Here is a 26,977-nt window from a genome sequence, read left to right on the forward strand (position 1 = left end):
AATGGGATTGAACTTGGAACCACCTCCTGCAGGGCCTTGCAAAAATTCGTTACCTAATGGTTAAGTCCAGGGTTCAGAGAAAATGGCAAGAGAGCCACTATGAGATTTTAGTTTCAAGTTGTGCTGCATTTTAACAGCTTTTCAGAGAAAGAATAACTTACAATCCCTTCTTCCTTAGCCCTGGTTTCACTGCAGTTCACAGGAATAAAGAGGAATGTAGCATTAGGGTCTAGTGTCTTTGATGGCCTCATCATCTAATCATAGGTTTAACATTACTCATTTGCTGGCTCCAGGAATTCCTGCCATTAAGGGCCCTAGAGATGAAACTTTGCCTCAGATATCGATTGAAAGGAAGAGTGAGAAATTTAAGCTCTCTGTGCAATGCACTTTGCTTAGAGGCTTCATGAAAGCGGTATAACAAATAGGGCTAAAGTTTGATTTTTATGGGGAATTGTGTAAAGGATTTAAAACAGATTTTAACTATTTGATATAGTCACCATAAATCTAAGAGATGAAAATCATGCCCATTCACTAAATCCTTATAATTACTCATAAAGGATTCCTCCTTCAGGTCAATTTCATGGGCCTTCCTTGGCTGCAGACAGAAAGTCACCTTAGATTATGGACAGAAAATAACTGCAGATTATGGGTGGAAAGTCATCTCAGATTATTGGTAGATTTTTCCCATTAGTAGATTCTGAGATCAATTAGATCCTATCTTTTCCCCATCCTCCGAATCATCCCTGCTGACCTATGTAGTGACAAAGGGGGATAATAATAATCGTGGTACTTGTTAAAAGCTTACTATGAGCCGACCACTCTTCTAAATGCTGGGTTCGATTCAGTTAGCCAGATAATTGAAGTAGGAGGGAGAACAAGTATTAAATCCCCATAAAATAGATGAGGAAACTGAGGCGCAGAGAAGTGAAGTGACTTCTCCAAGTAGGCAAGTGGCAGAATTGGGCTTAGAATCCTCTGACTTCTGGGCCTATGCTCTTTCCACTAGCCCGTGCTGCCTGGTAGAAGTAGAATTTGCCTTGCTTTCTCCTCCTTCCCCCCGGTCTACGTCTGCATCATTTATGCAGTGCATCTGATCCCTAAAGGCCTATAGCACTATAGCACCGCATGTTTTTCCGACAAGGCAGCCGGCAGCCTAATGTATTTTTAAAGTGGTAGTTTCAGAATTGCATTACTGTTTACAGCCAGTTATTTTAAAAAGACATTATCAGCTGCATATGATGATGAACAGTGTTCATATAAAGAAAGTAGTTAAGAGGTCTGACTAGGAAAATATTTGGAGGACCTGTCATTTTGTTAGAGTGGGTGATAGGACAAAGATATTTTCCATAATATGACTTAATCCTTAGTTAAAATGGGTTTTCTGAATGAATTACATATTTCAGTTTATGGAAGTATAAAACGGGTTTCTTTCAAAAGATAGATGATGATTTGGAAGCCTTTGAGAAGCCCAATTTTGTTTGCACAGAACAGGGTAACTGTAGACTTTGAAAAAGGAAAGGGAAATGCAACGTTTGTTTTCCTTTCATTTGCTACAGCAAATTAGATGCTTTTATGCTCTTATGTTGGAAATTCCATGTTAACGACTACAGATTAGCAAGGATGTCAGGGGGTTTTTTCTTATCTGAGCTCCTGAATAAACTCTCCATTGCCAAGGGCTCACATCCAAAATATGGTCTAAATTTACATGAAATATCACATTACAAACGTCTGAAGGTACATGTCATAGATAATTCGGTTCATATGGGCAGCCTTTTAAACTCTGAAGGATATGCAATCAAGTCAGTTCCCCCAAAGGAATTTCAGGTCTCTGAAAAATATATTTTGAACACTCAAAAGTGCTCCTGTAGGAATGGTCCATCATTTGGATTCTTTAACATGTATTTTGGGGGTTCAGTATCAACTCCATAACGTTCAATCCAAAGAACTGGTTCTTGGGTTTGTCCTCATGGAACACTCTTTCTCCCCTTTCATAAAGATAGCGGATTCAAACACGAAACAATTATGACTTTTACATGGTAGTTTTCTATTTTTGTTTCCTCTAAGTTGTAATCAGCTTTACCAATTGCAGACCCCTCCTAGGAAAGTAGCGTTAACGGTTTCAGTTGATCTGTACTATGACTTGAGTGGGTGCCTCTCATTTGGAAAATGGTGTGTTTTTTCAGTTTTTCAAAAAAATGAAGATATGCTGTTTTTGACAAGATCTGTGGTTGATTAGCTAGCCTTTGTTCCCCTAGCATTCTTCTATATGTCACAGCTGGAAAACTGTCTTTAGTGGTAGATTAAAAAAAATGCCGTGCAATTTCAGTTTTTTGAAATTTGCTGCACATTATTCTTCGTGAATTTCCTCCTTTGATACATAGCAGATTTAGTTTTCAAGTGAACTTTTTTCAAGTACTATAATAGTTTCTAATTATTTCCAGATTCTTTTTTTTTTTTAAGAGTAAGTCCCTCTTCAGAGGTAGTCCTGGAGAAATTGAGTGAATTGAGTGATGTTATCCCTTAGGATTTTTTCAGTTTTTATAAGTAAAGTCTTTGCAGATGTAACTTACATTTTTTCTGCCATATCTGTCAGCAAGAAAGGTTTATGAAATGAGGAACCTTAAATAAAGAATGTCTGTCAGTATTTAAGTAGCTCACCTGTTTGAAAATGCTGATTATGCAAATAGATGCTTATAAATCAACCAAGGACTCCTTAAGAAACAGGACAGAGAATAATGAAGCTATCCAGTTTGCATAGCTGGTAGTTGTGAATAGATTACTAGCCTGTAATTATTTTATGGTTTTGTTTTTATTCTTTTTAAATGCCTGCCTCTTTAAATGAAAGTGATTTTTTGGGCTCGGCTTCCAGTTTGATCAAGGTCATTACCTGGCATTGTAGAGGAGGCAAATTTGTAAAAGCTGCAACTGAAGAAGAGCGTTTTTTTCAAATAATCAGGCTTTTTTGAAAGATTTTTCCATTTTCTGTTGTTATTGCGAAGAGAGAGTATTTTGGTTGGGATAGAAGAATGAGAGTTACAAGTTTTCAAATACATCAAGTTCGGCCAATGCTTCTATTGGGAAAGCTCAGTGAAATAAGAAGAAGACTTGAGAATCCTACAGGGAATAAGAAGGACCTTTGAAATTTGTCTTATTAAAATGGGGATATAACATTAGTTTCTCTGAGATTAAGCTAGAGGAAAAGAGTAGCATCAGTTTTTCCCCCCTCTGTGAAAAATCAGAATATCACACAGAAACCAGTGGATGCTCAAAAGCTATGCTGTTTTGTGCTAATGGTTTTTCGTCATAGCAAAAGTCAGAGGATGCAAAAATGCCCTTTGTAGCCCTGGGGGTATTTTTCAGGTCATCCATGCCATGGAGGCTGAGAGAGCAGCCCTATTAATAAGCCTCAGGGATGAACAGAAGCAGCACGGCTTAGTGAAAAGAGCACGGGGCTGGGAGTCGGAAGTCCTGGGTTCTAATCCTGGCTCTGCCCTATTTCTGCTGTGTGACCTTGGTCAGGTCGCTTCACTTCTCAGTGCCTCAGTTTCCTCACTTCTAAAATGGGGTTTAAGCCTGTGAGCCCCCTGTGGGACAGGCACTGTGTCCAACCGGATTACCTTGTATCTACCCCGGTGCTTAGAACAGTGCTGGGGGCATGGTATGTGCTTAACAAGTACCATAATTAGTATTATTATTGTTATTATGGGGAAACCATTGTTTGGGGGAGTGTGGGATACCATTTGCATGTATCGGCATGCCGAACTCTCCTCTGCCCAGCTACCCGTGGTGCTGTGTAGAGGACCGGAGGCACGAGATTGGGTCAAGCCCCAGCTTGAGAAATGGCCAGGCAAGACTCCGAACAGCCAACAGGCAAGTCCCGGCGGTACGGTCGATTCCCGGAAAGCCTTTTTTAACGCGCCCATTGCTGGCCCAGTGTAGAAACAGCCAGGCTTAAATGAGGTATAGGAGGGGATGTAATTAGAAGTCCTTGAATTTGGACCCTTGGAGGACAGTGGGTGTTAACCGGGGCGGGGATGGTTTCAGTTGATTGCTGAGTAGGGGAGCCAGACTGCAGCAGGTCAAGGAGAGAATCGATTGTTAGTAAATCCGAACTGTGGCTGCCGCTCAGGAGGTTCGGTTGCCAGGAGGAGTTTATCAATATTTAAAAGCTATTCCAGCATGGTTATGGCTGGATCTGTGTGATCATCTCCCTATCATCAGTGAAGTGAAGTAAGGCTGTACAGCCAGGATAGCTTTTATTCCTCTTATTTTATCCCCTTTGCTCAACGCGTGCTTCCAAAAAAATTAGAAACTGTTTCGGGTTACATTTATCCTTGGGAAAAGACGTCCAAGCGAACAGGCCCCAGACTTCATCAGAATTCTTAGAGCCATTCAAGAATTCCGTGTATCTCTGACTTTGCCCTGGAAATATTTGAAAGAAGCCATATTGTGGATCTGCATATTCAGTGCAGGATCACGAATTTTCAATCACTATGAAGTGAAGCATATACCGATTTGGACGAGAAAAATGCTATATGCAACCTAAACAACGCAAAGGCTAAACCTGCCACCAAACTCTTAATTGGTATTATTAGTGAATTAATATGGGGAAACAGCATGACTTAATAGAAAGAATATGGATTTAAGGGTCAGAGGGCATGAATTCTAATCCCGGTTTCACCACTTGTCTGCTGTGTGACCTTGGGCAAACCACTTAACTTCTCTGGGCTTCAGTTACTCCATCTGTAAAATGGGGATTAAGGCTGTGATCCCCACGTGGGATAACCTGATTACCTTGTATCTATCCGAGTGCTTGACTCACAGTAAGCGCTTAATAAGTATTATTATTATTACACCGATAAACAAGGAATTGGTGAAGCAACCAGAAATGCAAGCCATAGTCTGACATGAGGTCATTAAGATAAAGATTTTATTTAGGACGCTTCATCCAATTTTGTTTTTGAGAGACTGTCGGAGGTCCCAAAGCAACTGATGGATTTGAGGCATGCCAACTATCCCCATTCTGTCACAGGAGCTCTGAATTTATGTGGCACTCTTGCCACCTTCCCTGAAATAGGTCAGATGAGTACAGTCGTTCTTGTGAGGTGCTTATTATGTGCTAAGCACTGGGATAGTTACAAGATAATCAGGTGGACACAGTCCCTGTTCCTCATGGGATTCACAGTCTGAATCCCCATTTTACAGATGAGGTAACTGTGGCACAGAGAAGTTGCGACTTGCCCAAGGTCACACAGACTGGTTGCAGTGATTGCTTGACCTGCACGCACCTTTTGGTGCCAGAGTCTTGGATCCTTTCACATGAAGAAGACAGACGTAGAAAAAGCCTCTTTTCCCCCCCACTTCTTTTCTCATTATTAGCGGCTATTTCCAGCCACCAACTAAGGAAAAATAGTCATCTTTTTGCCCACCTATCTGTTTCTTTGGGAAAGCCCAATTATTGTCTTACTCTCTCTCCCGCTGCACAGACCTGGGAGTGTCAGTGATGAGTGGTGGATTCACTAGACACAAGGCTCTTATTGTGTTTTGGAAAAGCAGAGGCTGATGGGTAAAGCATCCATGTTCTCAAGGCCAAAACGTTCTCATTTTGAGATTCAACAGAAGAATGTTACATGGACTCCCACCGTGCTAGCCACAAAGCAGTCAAAGGTACTCACCAGTGATGACGTCAAACCCAGATCAGTATTTTCAATATGTTGATGATAAAGCAAGATCACAAGTAGTGAAGTCTGGAGCACTTTTAGTCCACCAGTTTCACTGGAATTCAGCTTTGGGGATGAACATATGCGATGAGAGGACCCAAGTAATGGCCTCTTGGGTCTGTTCACAGATTAACAGAAAGTATCATCTCAAGACAAGCCGCACTGTAAGTTGCAGCAGTGAGATATAACGAGGGTTTTCTGGAAAGGATGGAAACATGTAAAGCATTCTGGCTCCTGCAGTCAAATATCGGGGGGGGGGGGCGTTCAATTTGAGCAAAAAGCATCCTACAGCCTGTAATGCGAAGAGACAGGGCTGCCCAGAGCAATGGGCTGTGGAAAGAGCAGCCACAGCTGTTCACCAGAGGACAAACTACACATACACTCAGCAATGCAGCTCACGCATCCAGTCTTTCAGCCACAGGTACGAACGCTTTGTAGCACCAGTGTTTTTGAATACAGTACAACGACAGGAAGATGCCGTAGAAGGACAAGTGGCCAGATGCCTGCTCATCTGGGGCCAGTGGCATCCGACAGTAGGTACTTTTCCACTCCAGATGCCCCCGGTAGAGTTCACAGTGGGAGGGGCCAGGTTGGATGGTGCCAGAGTCCAATTTGATTGGACTCGAGTTGGGTTTTGGTGGCTGCAGCGGGAGGCCGAGGGATCAAACCAGAAGCCTCAGGTGCCCATGGCATAATCTCAACCGAAGCCACGGTGCCCCCTAAGAGTGAGTTTCTGGTCACGTGTTCTGCCCAACTCTCTTACAGTTCCTCAGAGCCCTAGCCAGTGTCCTGCCTTCAGGGCTTGAACAAGCACCAGTCTAGACATTTTAGAAGAAACAATAGAGTAGGAGTAATAACATTTATTGAGTGTATTCTGAATGCATGCATTTTACTAAATGCTTAAAATACAACAGGAGCACTGACACGTTACCTACCCACAAGAAGCTTATATTCTAATAAACATTCCTCCATACAGATTTCTTTTTTTTTTCCTGGAGCTGGCTCAGTTGAGATATTAATTCACCTTGTACTAGAAAGTGACTGAGACATAAAAAGCATAATGGAAATAAAAGGAATCGATGCTAATTTTGATCTTAATGAGGTTGGAATTCAGGATGATAAGATGAAATATTTTCTCTATATATTTGGCAGTCCTGCCAAAGAAAATGAAGGAAGGACATTAGAAATTAGATGCAGTGTTGCCTAGCAGATAGATCATGGGCCTGGGAATTAGAAGGACCTGAGTTCTAATCCCTACTGTGCCACTTATCTGCTCTGTGACCTTGGGCAAGACACTTAACTTCTCGGTGCTGCAGTTCCCTCATCTGTAAAATGGGGATTAAGACTGTGAACCTCATGTGGGACAGGGGCTGCATCCAAGCTGTTATCTACCCCAGTGCTTAGAACGGGGCTTGGCGCATAGTAAACGCTTAACAAATATCATTATCATTATTGTTGGAAATTCAGAAAGAAGAGGAACACAGTATGATCAGATGTATAAAAATGGTACCGCAATACTTCTGGAAAAAAACTGAACCCTAGATATGCAATAAAAGAGAAACCTTGGATAGCATAATATTACACTATTGTTGATATGAACCATAATCTCTTCAGTCAGCCAATAGCACTGAAGGGTAGAAATTAAATCCTGGTTATAGGGGAAATGTGATTCAAATTGTATTTTAATTTCTCCCTGGAGACAAACAGTTTCTGACTTTCATTCATTCAATAGTATTTATTGAGCGCTTACTATGTGCAGAGCACTGTACTAAGCGCTTGGGATGAACAAGTCGGCAACAGATAGAGACAGTCCCTGCCGTTTGACGGGCTTACAGTCTAATTGGGGGAGACGGACAGACAAGAACAATGGCACTAAACAGAGTCAAGGGGAAGAACATCTCGTAAAAACAATGGCAACTAAATAGAATCGAGGCGATGTACAATTCATTAACAAAATAAATAGGGTAACGAAAATATATACAGTTGAGCGGACGAGTACAGTGCTGTGGGGATGGGAAGGGAGAGGTGGAGGAGCAGAGGGAAAAGGGGAAAATGAGGGTTTAGCTGCGGAGAGGTAAAGGGGGGATGGCAGAGGGAGTAGAGGGGGAAGAGGAGCTCAGTCTGGGAACGCCTCTTGGAGGAGGTGAGTTTTAAGTAGGGTTTTGAAGAGGGAAAGAGAATCAGTTTGGCGGAGGTGAGGAGGGAGGGCGTTCCAGGACCGCGGGAGGACGTGACCCAGGGGTCGACGGCGGGATAGGCGAGACCGAGGGACGGCGAGGAGGTGGGCGGCAGAGGAGCGGAGCGTGCGGGGTGGGCGGTAGAAAGAGAGAAGGGAGGAGAGGTAGGAAGGGGCAAGGTGATGGAGAGCCTTGAAGCCTAGAGTGAGGAGTTTTTGTTTGGAGCGGAGGTCGATAGGCAACCACTGGAGTTGTTTAAGAAGGGGAGTGACATGCCCAGATCGTTTCTGCAGGAAGATGAGCCGGGCGGCAGAGTGAAGAATAGACCGGAGCGGGGCGAGAGGAGGAAGGGAGGTCAGAGAGAAGGCTGACACAGTAGTCTAGCCGGGATATAACGAGAGCCCGTAACAGTAAGGTAGCCGTTTGGGTGGAGAGGAAAGGGCGGATCTTGGCGATATTGTAGAGGTGAAACCGGCAGGTCTTGGTAACGGATAGGATGTGTGGGGTGAACGAGAGGGACGAGTCAAGGATGACACCGAGATTGCGGGCCCGAGAGACGGGAAGGATGGTCGTGCCATCCACGGTGATAGAGAAGTCTGGGAGAGGACCGGGTTTGGGAGGGAAGATGAGGAGCTCAGTCATGCTCATGTTGAGTTTTAGGTGGTGGGCCGACATCCAGGTGGAGACGTCCTGGAGGCAGGAGGAGATGCGAGCCTGAAGGGAGGGGGAGAGGACGGGGCGGAGAAGTAGATCTGCGTGTCATCTGCGTAGAGATGGTAGTCAAAGCCGTGACTTCCATAGTTCCACTCCTGGAAAAAAGAACCAGGCAATAGCAGCCACCGAACTGGGGTCCCAGTATTCCTGTGGCTGGTCCGTTCCAGCCTGAACCCCTTGAATCTGGATTGGTCCTGGTCTACTCTGTGGTTTTCGTGGCAGGCGTGAAGCAGGGAATAGGATCCACTTCTGTAGACCATAAACTCACTGAGATCAGGGATTGTGTCTTCTAAAGCTTTTGCATTTCTCCATGGTCTTAGTATAGTGCTTTGCACCCAGTAGGTACTCAATACATGTGATTGACGATTATTAACTATGGATCATCTTGAGAGTCTAAACCAACCAATCGACTCACCCCCTCCTACCTTACCTCCCTGATTTCCTTCTACATTCTAGCCCCATAATGACAACTTAATGTATCTCAACCTAGTCCATCTCTCCTCTAATACTTTGCCCAAGTCCTCCGTATGGCCTCAAACTCCCTCCCCCTTCATATATGACAGACCACCACTCTCCCCTCCTTCAAAGCCTTATTAATCACATCTCTTCCAAGAGCCCTTTCCTGACTGAGTCTTCTTTTCCTCTCCTCCCTCTATCCCATCTATGTTGCCTATCACTTGGATCTATGCACTTGAAGCACTTACTATTCACCCCACCATCAGCCAGACAGCACTTATGTACTTGTCCATCTGTAATTTATTTTAATGTGTCTCCCCCTCTAGACTATAAGCCCCTTGGACAGAGAACATGTCTACCACCTCTGTTGTATTCTTCCAAATGCTTAGTACAGTGCTCTGCAGGCGATAAAAACCTCAATAAACTTGATTGATTCTCAGATTAAAGGAACCTTGGTAGATGGTTCACTGACAGGTTACTCGAATGGATAGCCTACTGCTTGGTCAGTAAGTATTCTTCCGCAGCATCCCGGATCCTCCCGAAAAGTCAGGTAACTCCAAACCAGGAGTGGGATCATAATTGACTTGGTCTTTCCCTGTTCTTTGGATCTTACTATGGTTTTGGGGCCTGTAACTGACACTCTGAATGGCTTTGGCAAGGCCCAAGCTTTCCAGGAGTGTGTTAGGCTTAACGGTCCTATTCTGAACCCAGGAAGAACCTGTTCTTCTTTGGGACCCGAGGAAGGACAACAGGGATGTGGTTTGCATGGCATAGTGGGTTGAGACAAATGTTGAAATTCTAGAGGCAAGCCCTCCCTAGTTGGATGGCATCAAAACCAGATTTTGCTCAGAGTTGGGTGTTAGTCACACATTTCTTTTTATACCTTTTGCAGGTTGAATTCTAACAGGTATCACTGAGATGAAAAAGGCACACCTCATAGGTCCCACTGTAAAATTTTCCATCTTTCATCAGACAAACATATACTTAATCCCTATCTATGTCCTTTTGACTGCCTGCCAAGTTTCTAACTTTATATCCTTCTCTGTCAGATACAAATTTGGGTGTTTTCAGGTGACTTTGACTCATTTCATTAGGGCACAGGAGAGAATAGATGCTGTGTAAGAGGTTTATCTTTCATAGTGAATTTCCATTTTTATTGAATTCCCTAGCCTAGGAAATTTGATAAAGTCCAGTTTCAGTATATAATAGCAAAATGGTTAATGTGGCCATAGTCAGAATGTCCAGGGAGAGTAGGTGATTTGAGTTACAACAGCTACCAGAAGGAAATAACTAAGGGTTTTTGGTGGTTTTTCAAACCAGTCGAAAATTATGCTCAGTTTATTAGCTCTGCCGCATAGCAATGGATTTTTTCAGTCCACTTTAACAAGTAGTAAATATGTGGTGAATAAGATATAGGTTAATCATTACCCTAATTTGTTTTAGTCAAATTCTCCTGTTGATAGTGTTAAAATCATATATTAGGTGGGTAAGGAGGGAGCAAGGGAGAAATGGGTGGTCGGGGGTGGGGGTGAAGAGAGAGGCAGACAGACACTGGCTGGAGATTGAAAATGCATTGGTCTTGTAAAAAGGTGTTAAGGGTCATGGAATTTAATCAAGATGCTCTGTAGAGTATGAGCAGATGTTGGCAAGGAGGTTCCTGGGAATAATTAGGGTAAACTGTACTTAGTCCCTAATTCGAGAGGAGTTCTAGTCTCTTAACTTTTTCTTAAAATATAATGAGTAATTATTTTAAATTTGTCCCCAGGCCCACAGAAATTTAAATGCCATACTTTTCTACAACATCTGTAGAAATCAGTGCTATTTCTTGCTAATACTTATTGAATCCTTAGTCTCTTCAAATTACCACTAGTAGAATAGGTGCTTGCAATAAGAAATGTAAGCAAAGCACCCTCAAATATGAAAAACAATGATATACATACATATGTATGTATTTTTATCAGTTTTCAGGTTATTACTTTGCAAAAACAACCCAACCTAGGGTTTGTCCCATATATTTGTATGTGTAGATACGCATGCACACATATGGAAAATAGGTGAGGGAAGATTAAATTTGTTTACATATTTTAATAATCTTCTAGTAATTTACCAATGTCAAAGTATTTTTTTCTCTACATAATGTTCCTTCTCCTGCCTGAGTTACAGTCACAAGTGAATTATATTTCTAAAATTACCTAATGGTAGCCTTGTGGTTGCCCATTCTCTAATCTCTTTTTGAACTGAGCATTGATTATTCATTTAATACATTATTCACTATGTCCTGCAGGGCCTCTCCTGAGTCATCACATAAAGACAATCAACAGTAGAAATGAAAGAAGAGCATAACCATTTATTATGTATTATTACTGAAAATTGATTTTAGTTAATTTCTAAATTTTACTACCTCTAGCACAGTCATTATCCTCCCGACCCTCTATGTACTTATACATATCGATTTCTTTCATCTCCCCTATTAGACTGTAAACACCTTGAAAGGAGGCATAGTGTCTGTTCTTCATTATGTGCTTCCATGTTCCAACTGTGCTAGGAACTAGAAACTAGGAACTAGGCTGAATTTTCCAGGTCCAGTCTCATTATTTCAACCATTTTGACGAAAGTTCCAGGTCTCGCACACCTGAATCATGAACTTTTTACATATTTTCTTGCGACTGGATTAACATGCTGGAGAGAACATTGTCATGTCTCACCCCAGTGCCCCCCCAGTGGCATGGAGGAGGACTTTCTGGAGCCTCTGGCCTATGGCAGACTCGTGCCGAGAATAATAACAAAGTACGGAAGAACATTTAGATCAAAAGAAGCAAATGGAAAAGTAAAGAATTAACTCTTCTTTATATCTGGCCAATGTGGCAACAGAATACATAAGCCTCAGCCGGGTGATCCGGATAAATGGCGAATGATTGTTGGGAGGACTGGAGGATCTAAATCCAGTTTGAGCCTGATTGGATCTGACTTAATCCCAAACTGTCCCTCAGACCAACCAGAGCTCATGAAGGACTTTCCTGTGCATCCCTGCCGAATGAATATTATTTCATATGATTGTCTTGACTGCAGCTCCGGAAGAACAAAACCATTTTCCAGAATGGGGAGGGAGGCTAGGAGGAAGCAGGGGGAAAAGAGAATATGGGGGAGAGTATGTCAGGTTCTCAGAAGAGATTAACGCATCTGCTATTCCAGTTTCCCCACGGTAGCCCCGGGAGTAAACAGTAGTGTTAGGTGATGGGCTGTCTGTCTCAAGCAGCCATTCCTAGTGAGGTGTAGCATTGCAGAAAAAAGAGATATTGCTACCCCTGGCAGGATGTATAATGCAATTTATGGTTCACGAGCCCCGGCTGCAGTACGTTGCAAAAGTCCCAACCGCTGATGAGATGACAGGACATGCCAAGAGCATTGATTGTGTTGTGCATACATCTTCGAGTTCAGTGACATTATTGCCAAGATTTTATCGGGGTATGCACATTTGACTGATTGAACTAATGTTGTCTGATGATCTTTTGCACCACGTGCATGTAAGGATTTCCCCTATGCTGCACTATTGCGTTTGTTACCTGCAGACCCTGACAGCTTTGCCACTTCTCCTTCTTGTCACAGTCTTCTCAAAGCCTCTATTCTTTGGCAGCCGTGCTCCGAAGAGCAGATGAAAAGAAATGTAGATTACTGCTGCTAGGTCTCAAACAGTTATCTTGGCGGGAGCACACACTTAATAGTGAGATTGAGCTCTTGTAGGGGGGTTGTCAAACCTCCGTATACCTTTGACTCCATCCTTTAGCCCTTCTGTACGGATGCTTAAAATTTCCTCAAGATGAAGGATTTTGCCTGAGAACTGGATCCCATGTTAAGCCTCCTTTGAAACTAACCACTTTGAAGACAAATAAATTCCAGAAGGACGACTCAATGAAAACCCTATGTTTTCTTCATAATGAGTGCACAGTGGTTAGCTGCCCCTCCCTCACCCCCCTCCCTCCCTCTAAAAAAAGAGGTGCCAGATCTGACACCATCAAGTAATCTGAGAGAGTGCTTCCAAGCCTCTTCCTGTTTACGGTAAGAGATACCATATCTGAAATCCTGCAAGATCATCTCCAGTCACCTCTAGAGAATGAGTCTATTGGCAGGGATGGAAATGATTTTAGCTGCAGTTAGGGGGTGCCTGGGGAGGCCAGAAAGAATTAAGTTTCAGGGGCCAAGGAATGAGGTAGGCAGGGGCCCGCTCAAGGGATTTTGGCAGTTGGAATGGAGAGGAACAAGTGGAGGTAAGCAATATTGTGCAGAACCAAATGACTGGACTTGCCAGGTGCATGGGCATCATGAGACTCAGACTCTGGGGCCAGATTATTTATTTCACTGCCTTGGTTTCTACCCCATGGTTCACCACCTCAGACCACTCATGAAAAGGGCCTTGAAATGATCAGGGGAGTGGGATTCAATCAATCAGTCAGTGCTATTGGGAGAGTACAGTACAGTAGCAATGGTAGACATGACCCCAGCCCACCAGGAGCTTACCTGGCCGGGGAGGTGATTACACACTTTGTACTGGCCAGATTTCCCCTAGGACAGTCCAGAGGGCAAGGGCAAGCAAATGAGTGATTTTATCTGCGTCAACAACTCCTCTTTATAGTTGCCCTAATGGAGGGGCTCGGAATGGTCAGGAAACTGGTTTCCTTTCCATGGCCAGCATTCTAGAAGGAGAGATTTTCATTTAGCAGCCAGTTATTTTGATTTCTTTTTGCTTGCCTTTGTTTTCCCCGATCTTAAAAGAATGTCATTGTCATCTTCTCCCCCCACCTATTATCATGAGCTTTATGTGTTTTTCCCAGCAGGTCAAGGGCCAGAGGAGTTCAGGAGAAAGTGGTATATAATACAGGATGTCTGCCATTTTTGCATCTGTTCCTAGGTTATGATTTAACCAGCAGACAAAAGTGACATAGAGTACTGACAGTTATTAGAAAAACGTAGATCTTTTATTTGAAGAACATTACATTATGCCTTCTCCACCCCTAAAATGGAGACCAGAACTTCTTCCAAAAATAGAAAAACTTCCAACTTTAGAGTTCATTGAGAAGTTGAAGAGTTATTACCTTGTCAGTAAAGGTAGCAACATTTAATTTGAGGTGAGTATAAAGTGGGGGAGCTTTAGAAGCAGGAAAGAAAGTGGACTGGGATTGGCAGTGACAGGCAAACTTCCATGAGCCAATGGGGTCAGAAATATCCAATTTTCAGTCTTTTGAAGCTCTCGGATTTTAGTGGAGACCTGGGATGAGCAAGGCTAGGGAGGGACCACGGCCCAAATAGCTGAAGGCAATAGCTTCACCCCCACAACTGGAAACACATGGGGGCATCATGGAGTTTGGCCCCTGTTCTTTTCAACTGAACCTTGTTTATCCATGCCAAGTATTTTTTTTTCCAAGATGGAGATCTAGAAAGCAGCACTCAGTGCGTTCCTCGGCCTCACCATAAAATGTAGAAGAAGATAAAAAAAGCTGACTGGTATTGATGAACATGGAGACAGCCAGTACTCTTTGGGAATTTACTCACTGCCTGAGCCTCCCTTTAATTTCCAAGGCGCACTCTGTTTAAATTTACCAAAACAGCAAGGGAAGGAGGGAGGACTTTTGCAGGAGGTCCTGGGAAGGAATGTGCTTTCCGGAGTCCTGGATTCTCTGCCCAATCTCAAATATTTCTTTTGAAGCTCAGGCAGGTGTAGATGTTTTCAAGTTAAAAAGTGGGTTGAGGGGGCAGGACTTCCAACAGGTCTGGTTCAGGAACAGTGGGACCAGGGAGGGGAAGAAAGGGAACTGACAGGAAAATATGATTTCAGAATGACAGAAAGAGGAAGGCAGAGGCATAGTCAGCCTACAGGGTGGGTGACAGACATTCTCATACACAGGTGTCCGGCAAACAGGTACACAGATGCATCAGCACCCTCTGTGCATACACATACATGTGTGCACAAACACAATCTCACTTTTGCAGACATTCTTGGCATGCTTTCCTGCTCTAGCTCTTGTAAATTACCAGAGGAAAGTTATAGAACCCTCCACCATATCACATTCTGCATCGGCCTCAGGTAGAATGAAGTAAATAGAACAAACTTTCCCTTTGAAGAAAAGCAGCTCTCTTTTTGAGAGAAGTTATCACTTATAGGATAGGCTGTTTGATCTCCCAGAGGAAATTATTTCAAAGAATCATCAGCGTTCAAGAGGCATTGAAAAGGTATCTCATCTAATCGCCCAAGCTTCTGAGAGTAACACACTTAAACCATTTTAGGCAGGTGAGAATCTGTTGTGTCTCCAAAGATCTCCAGTGAAAAAGATTCCACAAACTCTCCTGATGACCTTTACTGCCAGGAAATTCTCCCTAATATCTCCTTTATATCTAACCTAATCCCTCATGCTACAGCTTAAGTCGATTTCCTTTTATTCTGCCCTCTGTGTAAATGGAAAACAGCTGGATGCTATATGATAACCTTTCTACTTGAAGACAAATATTGTCACCTTTCATTCTTTTCTACTCTAGGCCCTGTTACAGCAATTCCTTTTTTCCAACGCGCTCATGCCCACTTACAGTTAATCATGCAGCACCTGCTGGGATGCCTGCTAGCAGAATAGACTATTTAAAGACACAGTGAAGCACAACGTCAAGCGATGCAACCGGGCAGAGAACTAGCATAAATGTACCCCATAAGGGCGAAGAATTGGTCCATCAACATGTGTACTCCTTGTCCCAAGGCTGCCTGTTGATGCAGACTTGGGTGGCTATATTGTCATCACCTTCATCTAACTCTGTGGTACTCTCCCAAGCACACAGTAATTAGCTTTACACGCAGTAGGTGCTCAATTAGTACTCTTGATGCAAAATCTGCCACAAATTTTTTGTGAAATGCAGTAGTTGCCGTATGGTAAGATTTGTGAGGTGGTCATAACATAAGGAAAGAGCAGGACCATCTGCTCTCAAAGAACACATGAAAGATAACATGTATACATAAAAAAGGAAAGTTTTCAGCTCCTTACAGACTTTTTTTTTTACTGCCATGTGTGATAATTACAATTTAAAAGAAGAAATTACATAAGATTAACGTCTATAGGTAGTATAAATGTCATTTGTACTTTTTCCATCCTAGTGGCTAATAGAACTTACATATATAAGTTCTATTTTTCTCCCTTTGGACATTTGGTAGCAAATGGAACCAGTACTGAGCAAAGCAATACTTTAGTTTGGTTTTTCCAGGAAAAGACACCGATATGAAAATAAGTGTATTCAAATGCTTGCTTATTTGCCAAGCTCCATACTAAGAGCTGGGGTAGATACAAGGTAATCTGGTCGGACACAGTCTCCATCCCACCTCAATTTAATATTAATCACTCCTTAAGAAAATAGCGTATTTTTGATGGATCCCGTCCTCTTCCATCTCTCAAAGCTCTTTAGGGAATTTCTGGCTTCTCCCCATGCTCACTGATTTTAGACAACCTTGTGCATTGAAACCGGGAGCAATGGGCTGGCCTTTGCCCAAAGTTATTCTGCCTTTAGTCAGCCAGAAGCCTGACAATAAGTACTCCCCTTTAAAATGGTAGCTTGCGTTTTTAAGGTTTGAAAGTGACACTTACCAAAATGATGCTTGACTATTGCTCTGAGGCGAGAGGGAAACAGGATCATGAGAAAGCTTTGGAAGATTTGTAGGAGAAAGGTTTTAGGAAAGTCTGGTTGTGCCCCTGTTTAGGTACCTATTGGAGTCAGAACTGAAGTCAAGGGGGCTAAAGGGGATGTGGGAGTTTTATTTTTGCAGCACCTGCTGCCTGGGCACCACTGTTCCCAAAGATCAGAATCCTCCATTTCCGGGAATCCTCTAGGAATAAGACCCGGTTAGCAACCTGGCAGAACCTTTAAATTCAGCGGAACTCTGGGCGGTCCCGCTCTCTGCCTCTCTGCCCGTCTCCATGCTGGTCACCCCATCTCTGGGGTTCTCATGGTAAATCATACTAGGTGAAAATTGCTAAGAGAATCTATCTTTATTTAGAGCACCGAGTCTCAGTCTTAAATTATCGTGCTCCCTGCAATCCCTACTGTTCTCATCATGTGGTCTCCTTTGGAAGAAAGCTTTGTTGACACCCTTGCTGAGACCCCACCTGTGCTTTTGATGGTTTTTCTTTTCTTTTCTTGGCCCTCAGTTAAGACTCATCAATTTGACACTTCAGGGGCTTCTAAAGTGCTTTCAACATTGGGAGACACTCTTTCCAAACACCGCTTTTCCAATTTATGAAAGATTGCTACACTATCATCTATCACAAACTGCCCCATGTAGAGCAGGTACAACTTGGAGGTTAGAAGTCAAATGATATACAGTTCTCTAAATCATGTGAAATATTTTTCAAATAATTATTAATCCTGTAGGTCAAGCCTGCACATGCTGTTAACCATTACTGCTTCTTATACATGTCTGTTTTCTCTCTAGGAATGGCAAAATTCTATTCAGAAGAATGCAGGACTTGCATTTATTGAACTCATCAATGAAGGAAGGTAATTCATTTAAAGCTCTTGGTCAAGTGGTCATTTTTGCATTTTATTCCAGTGGGTGGCTATACTTTCTTACCATCTGTCTGAAAATGCCTGGAGAAGTCCTTAGTTATCAAGAGAGATTTACTGCCCACATATCTTGGCTAAAGAATGTTTAATTTAGTAAAGTGTATAGTGTTAAACTCTTAGTTATGGACTGAAAAACCTGGGCTCTGTAGAAAAGGACAACAAAGGTTTATGAGGTTTATCTGATATTTGAGCCACCATCTTAGTGAGTAGCAAGGTTGTTTTACACAGAGGATCAAGGGAGTTCAATCTGTAAACCCATCTGCCACTCCATCTGTTTGGGGAGCAGAATGTACAGTGTTTAAATCTTTAAGCCTATCGCGGGTTCACAAGAAATAGTTTTTAATCTCAGTATTTTGGGCTCCCAGAGAAACAGACTGAAATATGTGAAGTTTTGAATGGAAACTGGGAAAGAAGTTTGTAAAGTCAATAGAGTGTTATCATTTGTACCATTGTTTAGTCGTTTGAATTAATCTCTCTCTGGGAGCCATCATTTCTCAGTACTTTATCTCTAACCAGCCGGGTAATAGGCTCTCTTTGGCTTAGTTGGCAGTGGATATATTAAGACAGATGTAGTCGTCACCTCTGTGACATGTGTAGCTTCTGTTAGCCACAGACATGAGTCCTTTTCAACCTAGGTCTTGCAGTTTTATTTGCTTTTTCAGACTCCCGGGCAAAAGTTCTGTAAATTCTCATAATAGAATGTAACCGTTGAATTAGTTTTGCCAGTGTAATTTATAATTTTTTTGTTGGCAATTGGAATTTTGATGATAACTGAATTGTTTAAAACAAATTACAGTCCTGACTTTGAGTCGATGTGCTTTTTAAAGCAGAGAGCTATAAGTGATAACATCAAAAGAGAGAAACCAAAATAACATCAAGAACTGTGGATAACAAATGCCGTAGTACGGCAAGGGGCAGTCTTTTTGAGTACGTGATGTGAAAGAAATTGTCAGCCATGCGTTAGTCTTATAAAGCGCATTCACACGTGCTGATAATTTTTTTCTTAAATCGTATTTAAGTGCTTACGGAGTGCCAGGCACTGTACTAACTGCTGGGGGTAGACCCAAACTAATCAGGTTGGATATAGTTCATGTCCATCATGGGGGCTTACTATCTCAATCCCCATTTTATAGATTAGGTAGCTGAGGCATAGAAAAGTTAAGTGACTTACCCAAGGTCACACAGCAAGCACGTGGTAGAGTCAGGATTAGAACCCAGGTCCTTCTGACTTCCAGGCTGGTGCTGTAACCACTAGGCAGCGCTCCTTTTCACAGTCAGTATTCTCACCCCTCTAGTCCTTAGGGCTCATATGAATGTATGCACTCTGTGTGTGTGTGTAAGCACATATATACACATTCATAGTTCTTCCATTAAACGTGTTTTCACTGTGCATTTTGAATAGTCTATGACAGCAGAATTAGAGAATAGTCTTCTGACAATGCATGACTATCTGGATGGAACACATGCGGTGTTGGAAGAGACAGTTGTGTGCATACACGTTATTTCGGTCAAAGATTAAATACTACAGGGCCAGTTTTCCTTAACCCAGTACTCTTCAAGAATACAGTCCCCACATATTGTAGAGCTCTTTCTCCCTCCCTCCCTCTGTCTCTCTCTCAGAGAGTGAGTTCTCCATATACACTCAGTTCTGCCACACTGCTTAATTTCACTATGTGTTTTGGCTAGAATGCTGTAAAGAAATTAGGAAACATTCCTCTGACAAAGTGAGCCTGTTTGGATAGAGCAGTGTCAGAAGTAACGTTTTTGTACCTGTGTGCAGCTTCGGACATGGTGACTTCTACAGAAGCTTTCCTAAATACAGGGTTTTGCAAGAATGCAGCTCCCCCCACCCCATTCTAGGAGAACCGAGAGTAGGCACTCAGTCCACTCTTTCATGACGCCTACTCTGTTACTGTCTGTTAGATTGTTGTGTTGTGCTCTCCCAAGTGCTTAGTACAGTGCCCTGCACACAGTGAGTACCCAATAAATATGATTGATTTCTTTCTAAGGCACCGGAATAATAAGGAAAATTGAAATCCCCATAATTCAAAAATGTAATTTTAGGTACAAGATTCACTTTATTCCAGAGATGCTTAAAAAAATGAAATAATACCTAATTAGTTTAAGCTTTATTTCTCGTGCCTTTTCCATGGCAGAGGCGTCAAGGCAGAGTAAAGTGGTGCTGCCGACAAAAACCACATAAAAATACAGGCGGTTGGAGGCGAAACAAAAGTATTTAGTCTTATATTATTCCAACTAGATAATGAGACACTGAATAATCAAGCTGTTGTATCTCAGAACTTAGATTTCAGAAGCTTCTATGTAAATTTGCTGCTTTCTAGCAATTCTGTGTATCTAATCTAATCTATGGGGATCCACCAGTCTCCCTCCAAAATGATCCCAGGGGATTTTCCAGGTTTCCAAACCAAGAGACAGATCACTGTTGTTGAGACCAGCTCAGTCAGCCCGGTTTTGATGTCCTGTTGTTGTGGATTTGGGCTATGAATAAACATTAGCCTTAAAGAACCATATTTAGGTATAGGAAGTTACAGACTAGTTGTGAATATATCTTAATACTCTAAACTTTTTCAGAAGTACATCAAGCAGAGAATGAATATGTGTGGATACTAAATATGTTCCAGGCTTAGAACTATCAATCTTTAATTTGCCCTTGAGGGAATGAAGATAAAAATCTTCAAGAGGAAATTGTTATAAATATTTATCCTACTTAACAGTTAAACTTGTGAATACAATTCATCAATCATAGCTAGAGAATGCAATTGTGCAGTTGTCAACAATTAACAGGACACAAACAGTTGATGAATGTGCAGTTGAATTAAAGTACTCCCTAGGACAGGCTGAGATTATAGACTGGATCATTTAAAGGAATCTAACAAAGGATCTTTATAATTAAAACAAAGCAAGGTTAATGGGATGTAAAATTGCATATAATCTCAATGCAATAATGATTGGGTTTTAAATTATTAAAATCTGAATTGAAGAATCAGAAGAATAAAAAAGAGTTTGTGAATTAGAGTTTAAATGATCTACTTAATAAATCAGTGTTTCCTTTAAAATAAATCTCCCTGATGCTTCTAAAAAATGTAGGAGACCGTGCTTAGGAAGTGTTTAATCTAAAAATATGTCACTATATAAATTTTGAATTTTATACCTTGAAACATAATTCTTTTTGCTCTGTAGGTAAAATGAAACAAAGAACATGTTGCCATTTTATGGTTTAAGAAGTCTTCCACATTTCCCTATCTGCAGTTCTTTAGTGATAATATGGCATCCATTTGGCTACCTCATTTGCTGAATAATTGCTACATTGGAATTTTTTTCTACATACTGTTTAAATTTGGGCATTTTGCATTTGAAGGTAGGCAAGTTTTACAAACAAGATAGGAGGATAGTTCAATTGAGGGAAGAAGCCTGCTTTTTATTTTAAGTTTAAGAGTTATTGAAAGCTGCCTGTTGGAGGGAAAATAGCAAGAGAAATCCCCCACCCCTGCAATTTTTTCACATAGAGTCTGCTCTCAGGATTCATAGTAATTGCCCACTTCAAGTCACTTTTAATTCACTTCACCACAGGGAACAATACAAAGCTTTGGAAAGCCTCTGGAATGAAAATCTGGGGCATCCAAAAGATGTAAATTGTAAAATTCCCAGAGAATTAAAATTTTGTTTTAATTTTCCTATCTATGATCGTAGTGATATATTAAAAAATTCCAAGAATGAAAACCTGAAAGTTATTGAACTTCCTTCAAACATGCCCACGTCTCCCCCATCCTAAAAAAACCCGCTCTTGACCCCACTTCCCCCTCCAGTTATCGTCCTATCTCCCTACTACCCTTCCTTTCCAAAATCCTAGAACGAGTCGTCTACAATCGATGCCTAGAATTCCTTAACTCCCATTCTCTCCTAGACCCCCTCCAATCTGGCTTCCGTCCCCTCCACTCTACCTAGACTGCTCTCTCTAAGGTCACCCATGACCTCCTTCTTGCCAAATCCAATGGCTCCTACTCCATTCTAATCCTCCTTGACCTCTCTGCTGCCTTTGACACTGTCGACCATCCCCTCCTCCTCCATACCTTATCTCACCTTGGCTTCACGGACTCTGTCCTCTCCTGGTTCTCCTCTTACCTCTCTGGCTGATCATTCTCGGTCTCCTTCGCCGGAGCCTCCTCCCCCTCCCATCCTTTAACTGTCGGAGTTCCTCAAGGGTCAGTTCTTGGCCCTCTTCTGTTCTCCATTTACACTCACTCCCTCGGTGAACTCATTCGCTCTCACGGCTTTGACTACCATCTCTACGCAGATGACACGCAGATCTACATCTCCGCCCCTGTCCTCTCCCCCTCCCTTCAGGCTCGCATCTCCTCCCGCCTCCAGGACGTCTCCACCTGGATGTCGGCCCACCACCTAAAACTCAACATGAGCAAGACTGAGCTCCTCATCTTCCCTCCCAAACCCGGTCCTCTCCCAGACTTCTCTATCACCGTGGATGGCACGACCATCCTTCCCGTCTCTCAGGCCCGCAATCTCGGTGTCATCCTTGACTCGTCCCTCTCGTTCACCCCACACATCCTATCCGTTACCAAGACCTGCCGGTTTCACCTCTACAATATCGCCAAGATCCGCCCTTTCCTCTCCACCCAAACGGCTACCTTACTGTTACGGGCTCTCGTTATATCCCGGCTAGACTACTGTGTCAGCCTTCTCTCTGACCTCCCTTCCTCCTCTCTCGCCCCGCTCCGGTCTATTCTTCACTCCGCTGCCCGGCTCATCTTCCTGCAGAAACGATCTGGGCATGTCACTCCCCTTCTTAAACAACTCCAGTGGTTACCTATTGACCTCCGCTCCAAACAAAAACTCCTCACTCTAGGCTTCAATGCTCTCCATCACCTTGCCCCTTCCTACCTCTCCTCCCTTCTCTCTTTCTACCGCCCACCCCGCACGCTCCGCTCCTCTGCTGCCCACCTCCTCGCCGTCCCTCGGTCTCGCCTATCCCGCCGTCGACCCCTGGGTCACGTCCTCCCGCGGTCCTGGAACGCCCTCCCTCCTCACCTCCGCCAAACTGATTCTCTTTCCCTCTTCAAAACCCTATTTAAAAATCACCTCCTCCAAGAGGCGTTCCCAGACTGAGCTCCTCTTCCCCCTCTACTCCCTCTGCCATCCCCCCTTTACCTCTCCGCAGCTAAACCCTCATTTTCCCCTTTTCCCTCTGCTCCTCCACCTCTCCCTTCCCATCCCCACAGCACTGTACTCGTCCGCTCGACTGTATATATTTTCGTTACCCTATTTATTTTGTTAATGAATTGTACATCGCCTCGATTCTATTTAGTTGCCATTGTTTTTATGAGATGTTCTTCCCCTTGACGCTGTTTATTGCCATTGTTCTTGTCTGTCCGTCTCCCCCGATTAGACTGTAAGCCCGTCAAACGGCAGGGACTGTCTCTATCTGTTGCTGACTTGTTCATCCCAAGCGCTTAGTACAGTGCTCTGCACATAGCGCTCAATAAATACTATTGAATGAATGAATGAATGAATTGAACACGTTACATGTAGTACTGTAACAGTACTAGTACTGGTCATTGTAAAATGACCAGGAGATGTGTTTCAAACTTAATGTGTCATTCTGGCTTGTGATCAGGGGTAAGGCAAGTCATTGGATCCGGGTAGAGTTGCTTTTGTGGATCTGTGGAAGGGAAGCTTATGATCACTGTCTACCCCATAGTAAAATCCTTTAAGGTGAGGATCATGTATTTAACTACTTTTGTTGGGACCCCAAGTTTGACTCTCTGTACATAACAGGCCGGTGCTCAAATAATGTTGGCAGGATTGCCATATCTGGAGGAGAGGAGGGTTGATGAAGACCATCCCCCCATGGAGTTTTTTTTATGGTATTTGTTAAGCACTTACTATATGCCAAACGCTGTTCTAAGTGATGGGGTAGGTACTAGGTAATTCGTTCCTACCCAATCCGTGTCCCACATGGGACTCACAGTCTAAGTAGGAGGGAGAAAAATTATCCCCGTTTTACAGTTGAGATCAGTGAGGCATGGAGAAGTTAAGCCACTTGCCCAAAGTCACACAGCAAACAGGTGGCAGAGCTGGGATTAGATTCCATGACCTGACTTCCAGATTTATGCTCTCTCCACTGGGCCACGGTGCTTCTCATTGGGTTTATGGGGGTAAAGATAGTAGGTGGAGTTTAGGTGTTGGGACTCTGCTTCTCTATTTTACAGAGACCGGCAAGAAGCTGGAGTCCTAATATGAAGGACTCCAGGCTGTACTACTCCTTTCTCTCTGACCTAAATAAGGAATCTGCATTTTGGGCAGACTCAGAGCTGCATGCTGTGTGTGTAGCTCTGTGAATATGTTTATGTGCTCATATCTCTGGCTTTCTGTACATATCTGGGCCTCTTATTTTTCTCAAAACTCCCCTGGCCCTTGCTTCCAGGAACCCCACCCCAGATGTTCCCCCATACTCAAAATATCTGACAACCCTCTGGAACAATACAAGAATGCTACTCTACGGCCTCATATGGCCGTATAAACTAAGAAATGTGATACAGTTTAGGAGACGGGCCAGAGGCAGAATGGTGAGCACATATTCCCAATCAAGCAGCCTGGCGTAGGGGCTAGGGCACAGGCCTGGAAGTCAGAAGGTCATGGGTTCTGATACCAGCTCCGCCACTTGTCTTCTTTGTGACCTTGGGCAAGTGACGTCACTTTTCCTTATCTCAGTTATTTCATCTGTAAAATTAGGATTTAGGCTGTGAACCCCATGAGGGACAGGGACTGTGTCCAATCTGATTTGCTTGCATCCACCCCAGTGCTTAGTACAGTGCCCGGCACATAGTAAGCACTTAACAAATACCACAAGTATTACTGTTATTATTAGAAGTGCCGTGTCCGGTGAGTGGTGCACTACACCTAGAAAGATTCCTTCCAAATGCATGGAAAACCCAAGTGTGTGGAAGATGGCTTGGGGGAAGTTTGCACCTGCCCTTCCATATGGGGATTTATTCTCTGTTCCAAGCAAGAGTGAGCTCAGTTGGAGCAGAGTGTCTAGGAATGTGGTGGTGGTTGCCAAGGGGGGTGGGGGGAAGGGGGCAGTCGTGAAGGAGCTCTGTACCTGGGACTCGACCGTGTCCCCTGGAAATACCGGGGAATAGAGCTCGTAGAATATGTAATTATTCCCGTGATAATTCAGACCAAACACTAACTTAGAAAATGTTAGTTTAGCTGTGTCCATTAGAGCCTTTCTAAGAAGTATAGAAATACTCAGTTGTCTTATGAAATCACCTTGGTGACCGGGAGGATATGGTACGTTTATCCTTCTTGCCTAGTGGCCTTGGGCCAAGTGCAGTCAAATGATCTAGTCATTCACTGATTTCTCAGAGAGCTTCTTGTCGTGTGTATCCCTTTCCATTGATGGATGGCCTGCAGGTGCTGGAGGACAGAGCATACTCAGGATCTGGTCCCGGTTCTCTCGGAGTGTACAGTTCACTTCAAGAAAATATAAATTAGTACGATGGACAGTTTTCTCTTGTTTTCACTAATGGAAAAGGCTAAACTGGTCTGTCTCCGTGAAACTGTACTGTGACCCAAGAGCCGAGACACAGCCCTTAGCTCTCAATTTGCCCCTTGCAGTTGAGGAGGTCACAGGCAAGTTGCCCGCCTGGACTACAGAGAGAAGCGCTCCCTCCTGCCATCGTATCACTCTCTCGGCTGCCCTGAGTATTCATTTTCAATCGTATTTATTGAGCACTTACTGTGTGCAGAGCACTGTAATAAACACTTGGAAGAGTACAATATAACAATAAAGATACACATTCCCTACCCACAATAAGCTTACAGTCTACATCATTGCTAGACCACTTCTGCAGCCAGAGTTCTATAGACTACCCATGTCCTTCCTCAACGAAAAGAAAACCAAGTTCCTTACCATTGATTTCCAAGCTTACAGCCAGCACTCCTTCTTACATTTCTGCTGTGTTCATCTGATAATCCCACTACTTGCAGTCTTCCCAAGCCAACTCCTTATTGTACATCACATCCCATTATATAAGCCCTTGCCCACTCCAGGGACTGCTTCCTCCTTCCAGTCCTTCAGACCCCAGCCCTCCCCACCTTCAAGCCTTGCTGAACGCACAGCTCGTCCATCAGTCAAATCTCTATCATTTACCACCCCTCATAAGCCACTCTTAGCATTTATTTGTGTGTGCATACATATGTCAATTTCTGAACTCCATTCATTTTCTTTTCCATACTCAGGATTGTGGATTGGATTGTAGTAAATCTTGATGCAAAACTCATGCAGATTTTTGCATGTTCCTTGACAACTTGGGGAGAGGGTTCCTAATAGGGGAGAGGTTGGTAAAGCCCAAAGGCTTAGGGAATGAAATGCAATTCAAGAGAAGAAGTGGGTTCTTCAAGAGAAATGCAATTCAAGAGAAGAGCACGGGCCTAGGAGTCAGAAGGACCTGGGTTTTAATCTTGGCTCTGCCACTCATCTGCTGTGTGGCCTTAGGCAAGTTACTTAACTTCTCTGTGCCTGTTACCTCATGTGCAGAATGGGGTTTGATATTGTGAACCCCTTGTGACATGGACTGTGTCCAACCTTATTATCTTATATCTACCTCAGCGGTTAGAACATTGCCTGGCACCTTGGAAGCACTTAACAAATACCATTAAAAAAGCACAAAAAAACAAGAGGGATTGTGGAAAACAAACAAAATCCAATCTAAGCCTGTTGCAATAAGTCTGGTTTCCGATTATTACCTCTAAGCCTGGGAACACACTGTGCTTCTCCTTTATGGTAGGTTGTTAGAATTACACAGGGAACTAACTGTAACTTTTAAAGTCCATTTCTCTTTAAGGTATCATTGTGTAGTTAGCGTTACACAGGGAACTAATTGTAACCATTAGAATTCATTGTTACCAGTAAACTTATGGTAACAGTGAACTTTAATACAGCTGTGGTAAGAATGAACTTTGAAGCAGAGATGGCAGAGATGGTAAGAGTCAATTTTAAAGCAGATATGGTAAGAGTCAACTTTAAAGCAGTTATGGTAACAGTGAATTTTAAAGCAGTTTTGGTAACAGTGAACTTAAAGCTGTTAAAGTTAAGTTCCCTATGTGATGCTAATGATTTATTGTTACAAAAAAGGAGAAGAATGATATGACCCAGATGAAGCTGGCTTGAAATGACAGGAAATGTTATCCACCGCCAAGGAAAACCATTGGTTATTTAAAACTGTATACAATGGTAACCAAAATAGAATTCAGAAAACTCAACTTGGGCACACAAAA

General features: G+C 42.9%; 1 protein-coding gene across 8 annotated transcripts in view; it reads left to right on the forward strand.

Annotated features, from left to right (window-relative positions):
* Positions 1 to 26,977, forward strand: part of NBEA (neurobeachin) — a 395,298-nt gene that overhangs the window by 162,246 nt on the left and 206,075 nt on the right. For all 8 annotated transcript variants that reach the window (XM_029048269.2, XM_039914901.1, XM_039914903.1 and 5 more), the window contains one exon: positions 17,529 to 17,593. In XM_029048269.2, coding sequence (XP_028904102.1) covers positions 17,529 to 17,593 — 65 coding nt within the window. The remainder of the gene's footprint in view (positions 1 to 17,528; positions 17,594 to 26,977) is intronic.

This window comes from Ornithorhynchus anatinus, chromosome 20 (assembly GCF_004115215.2).
Source record: "Ornithorhynchus anatinus isolate Pmale09 chromosome 20, mOrnAna1.pri.v4, whole genome shotgun sequence".
Classification (NCBI taxonomy): Eukaryota; Metazoa; Chordata; class Mammalia; order Monotremata; family Ornithorhynchidae; genus Ornithorhynchus; species Ornithorhynchus anatinus.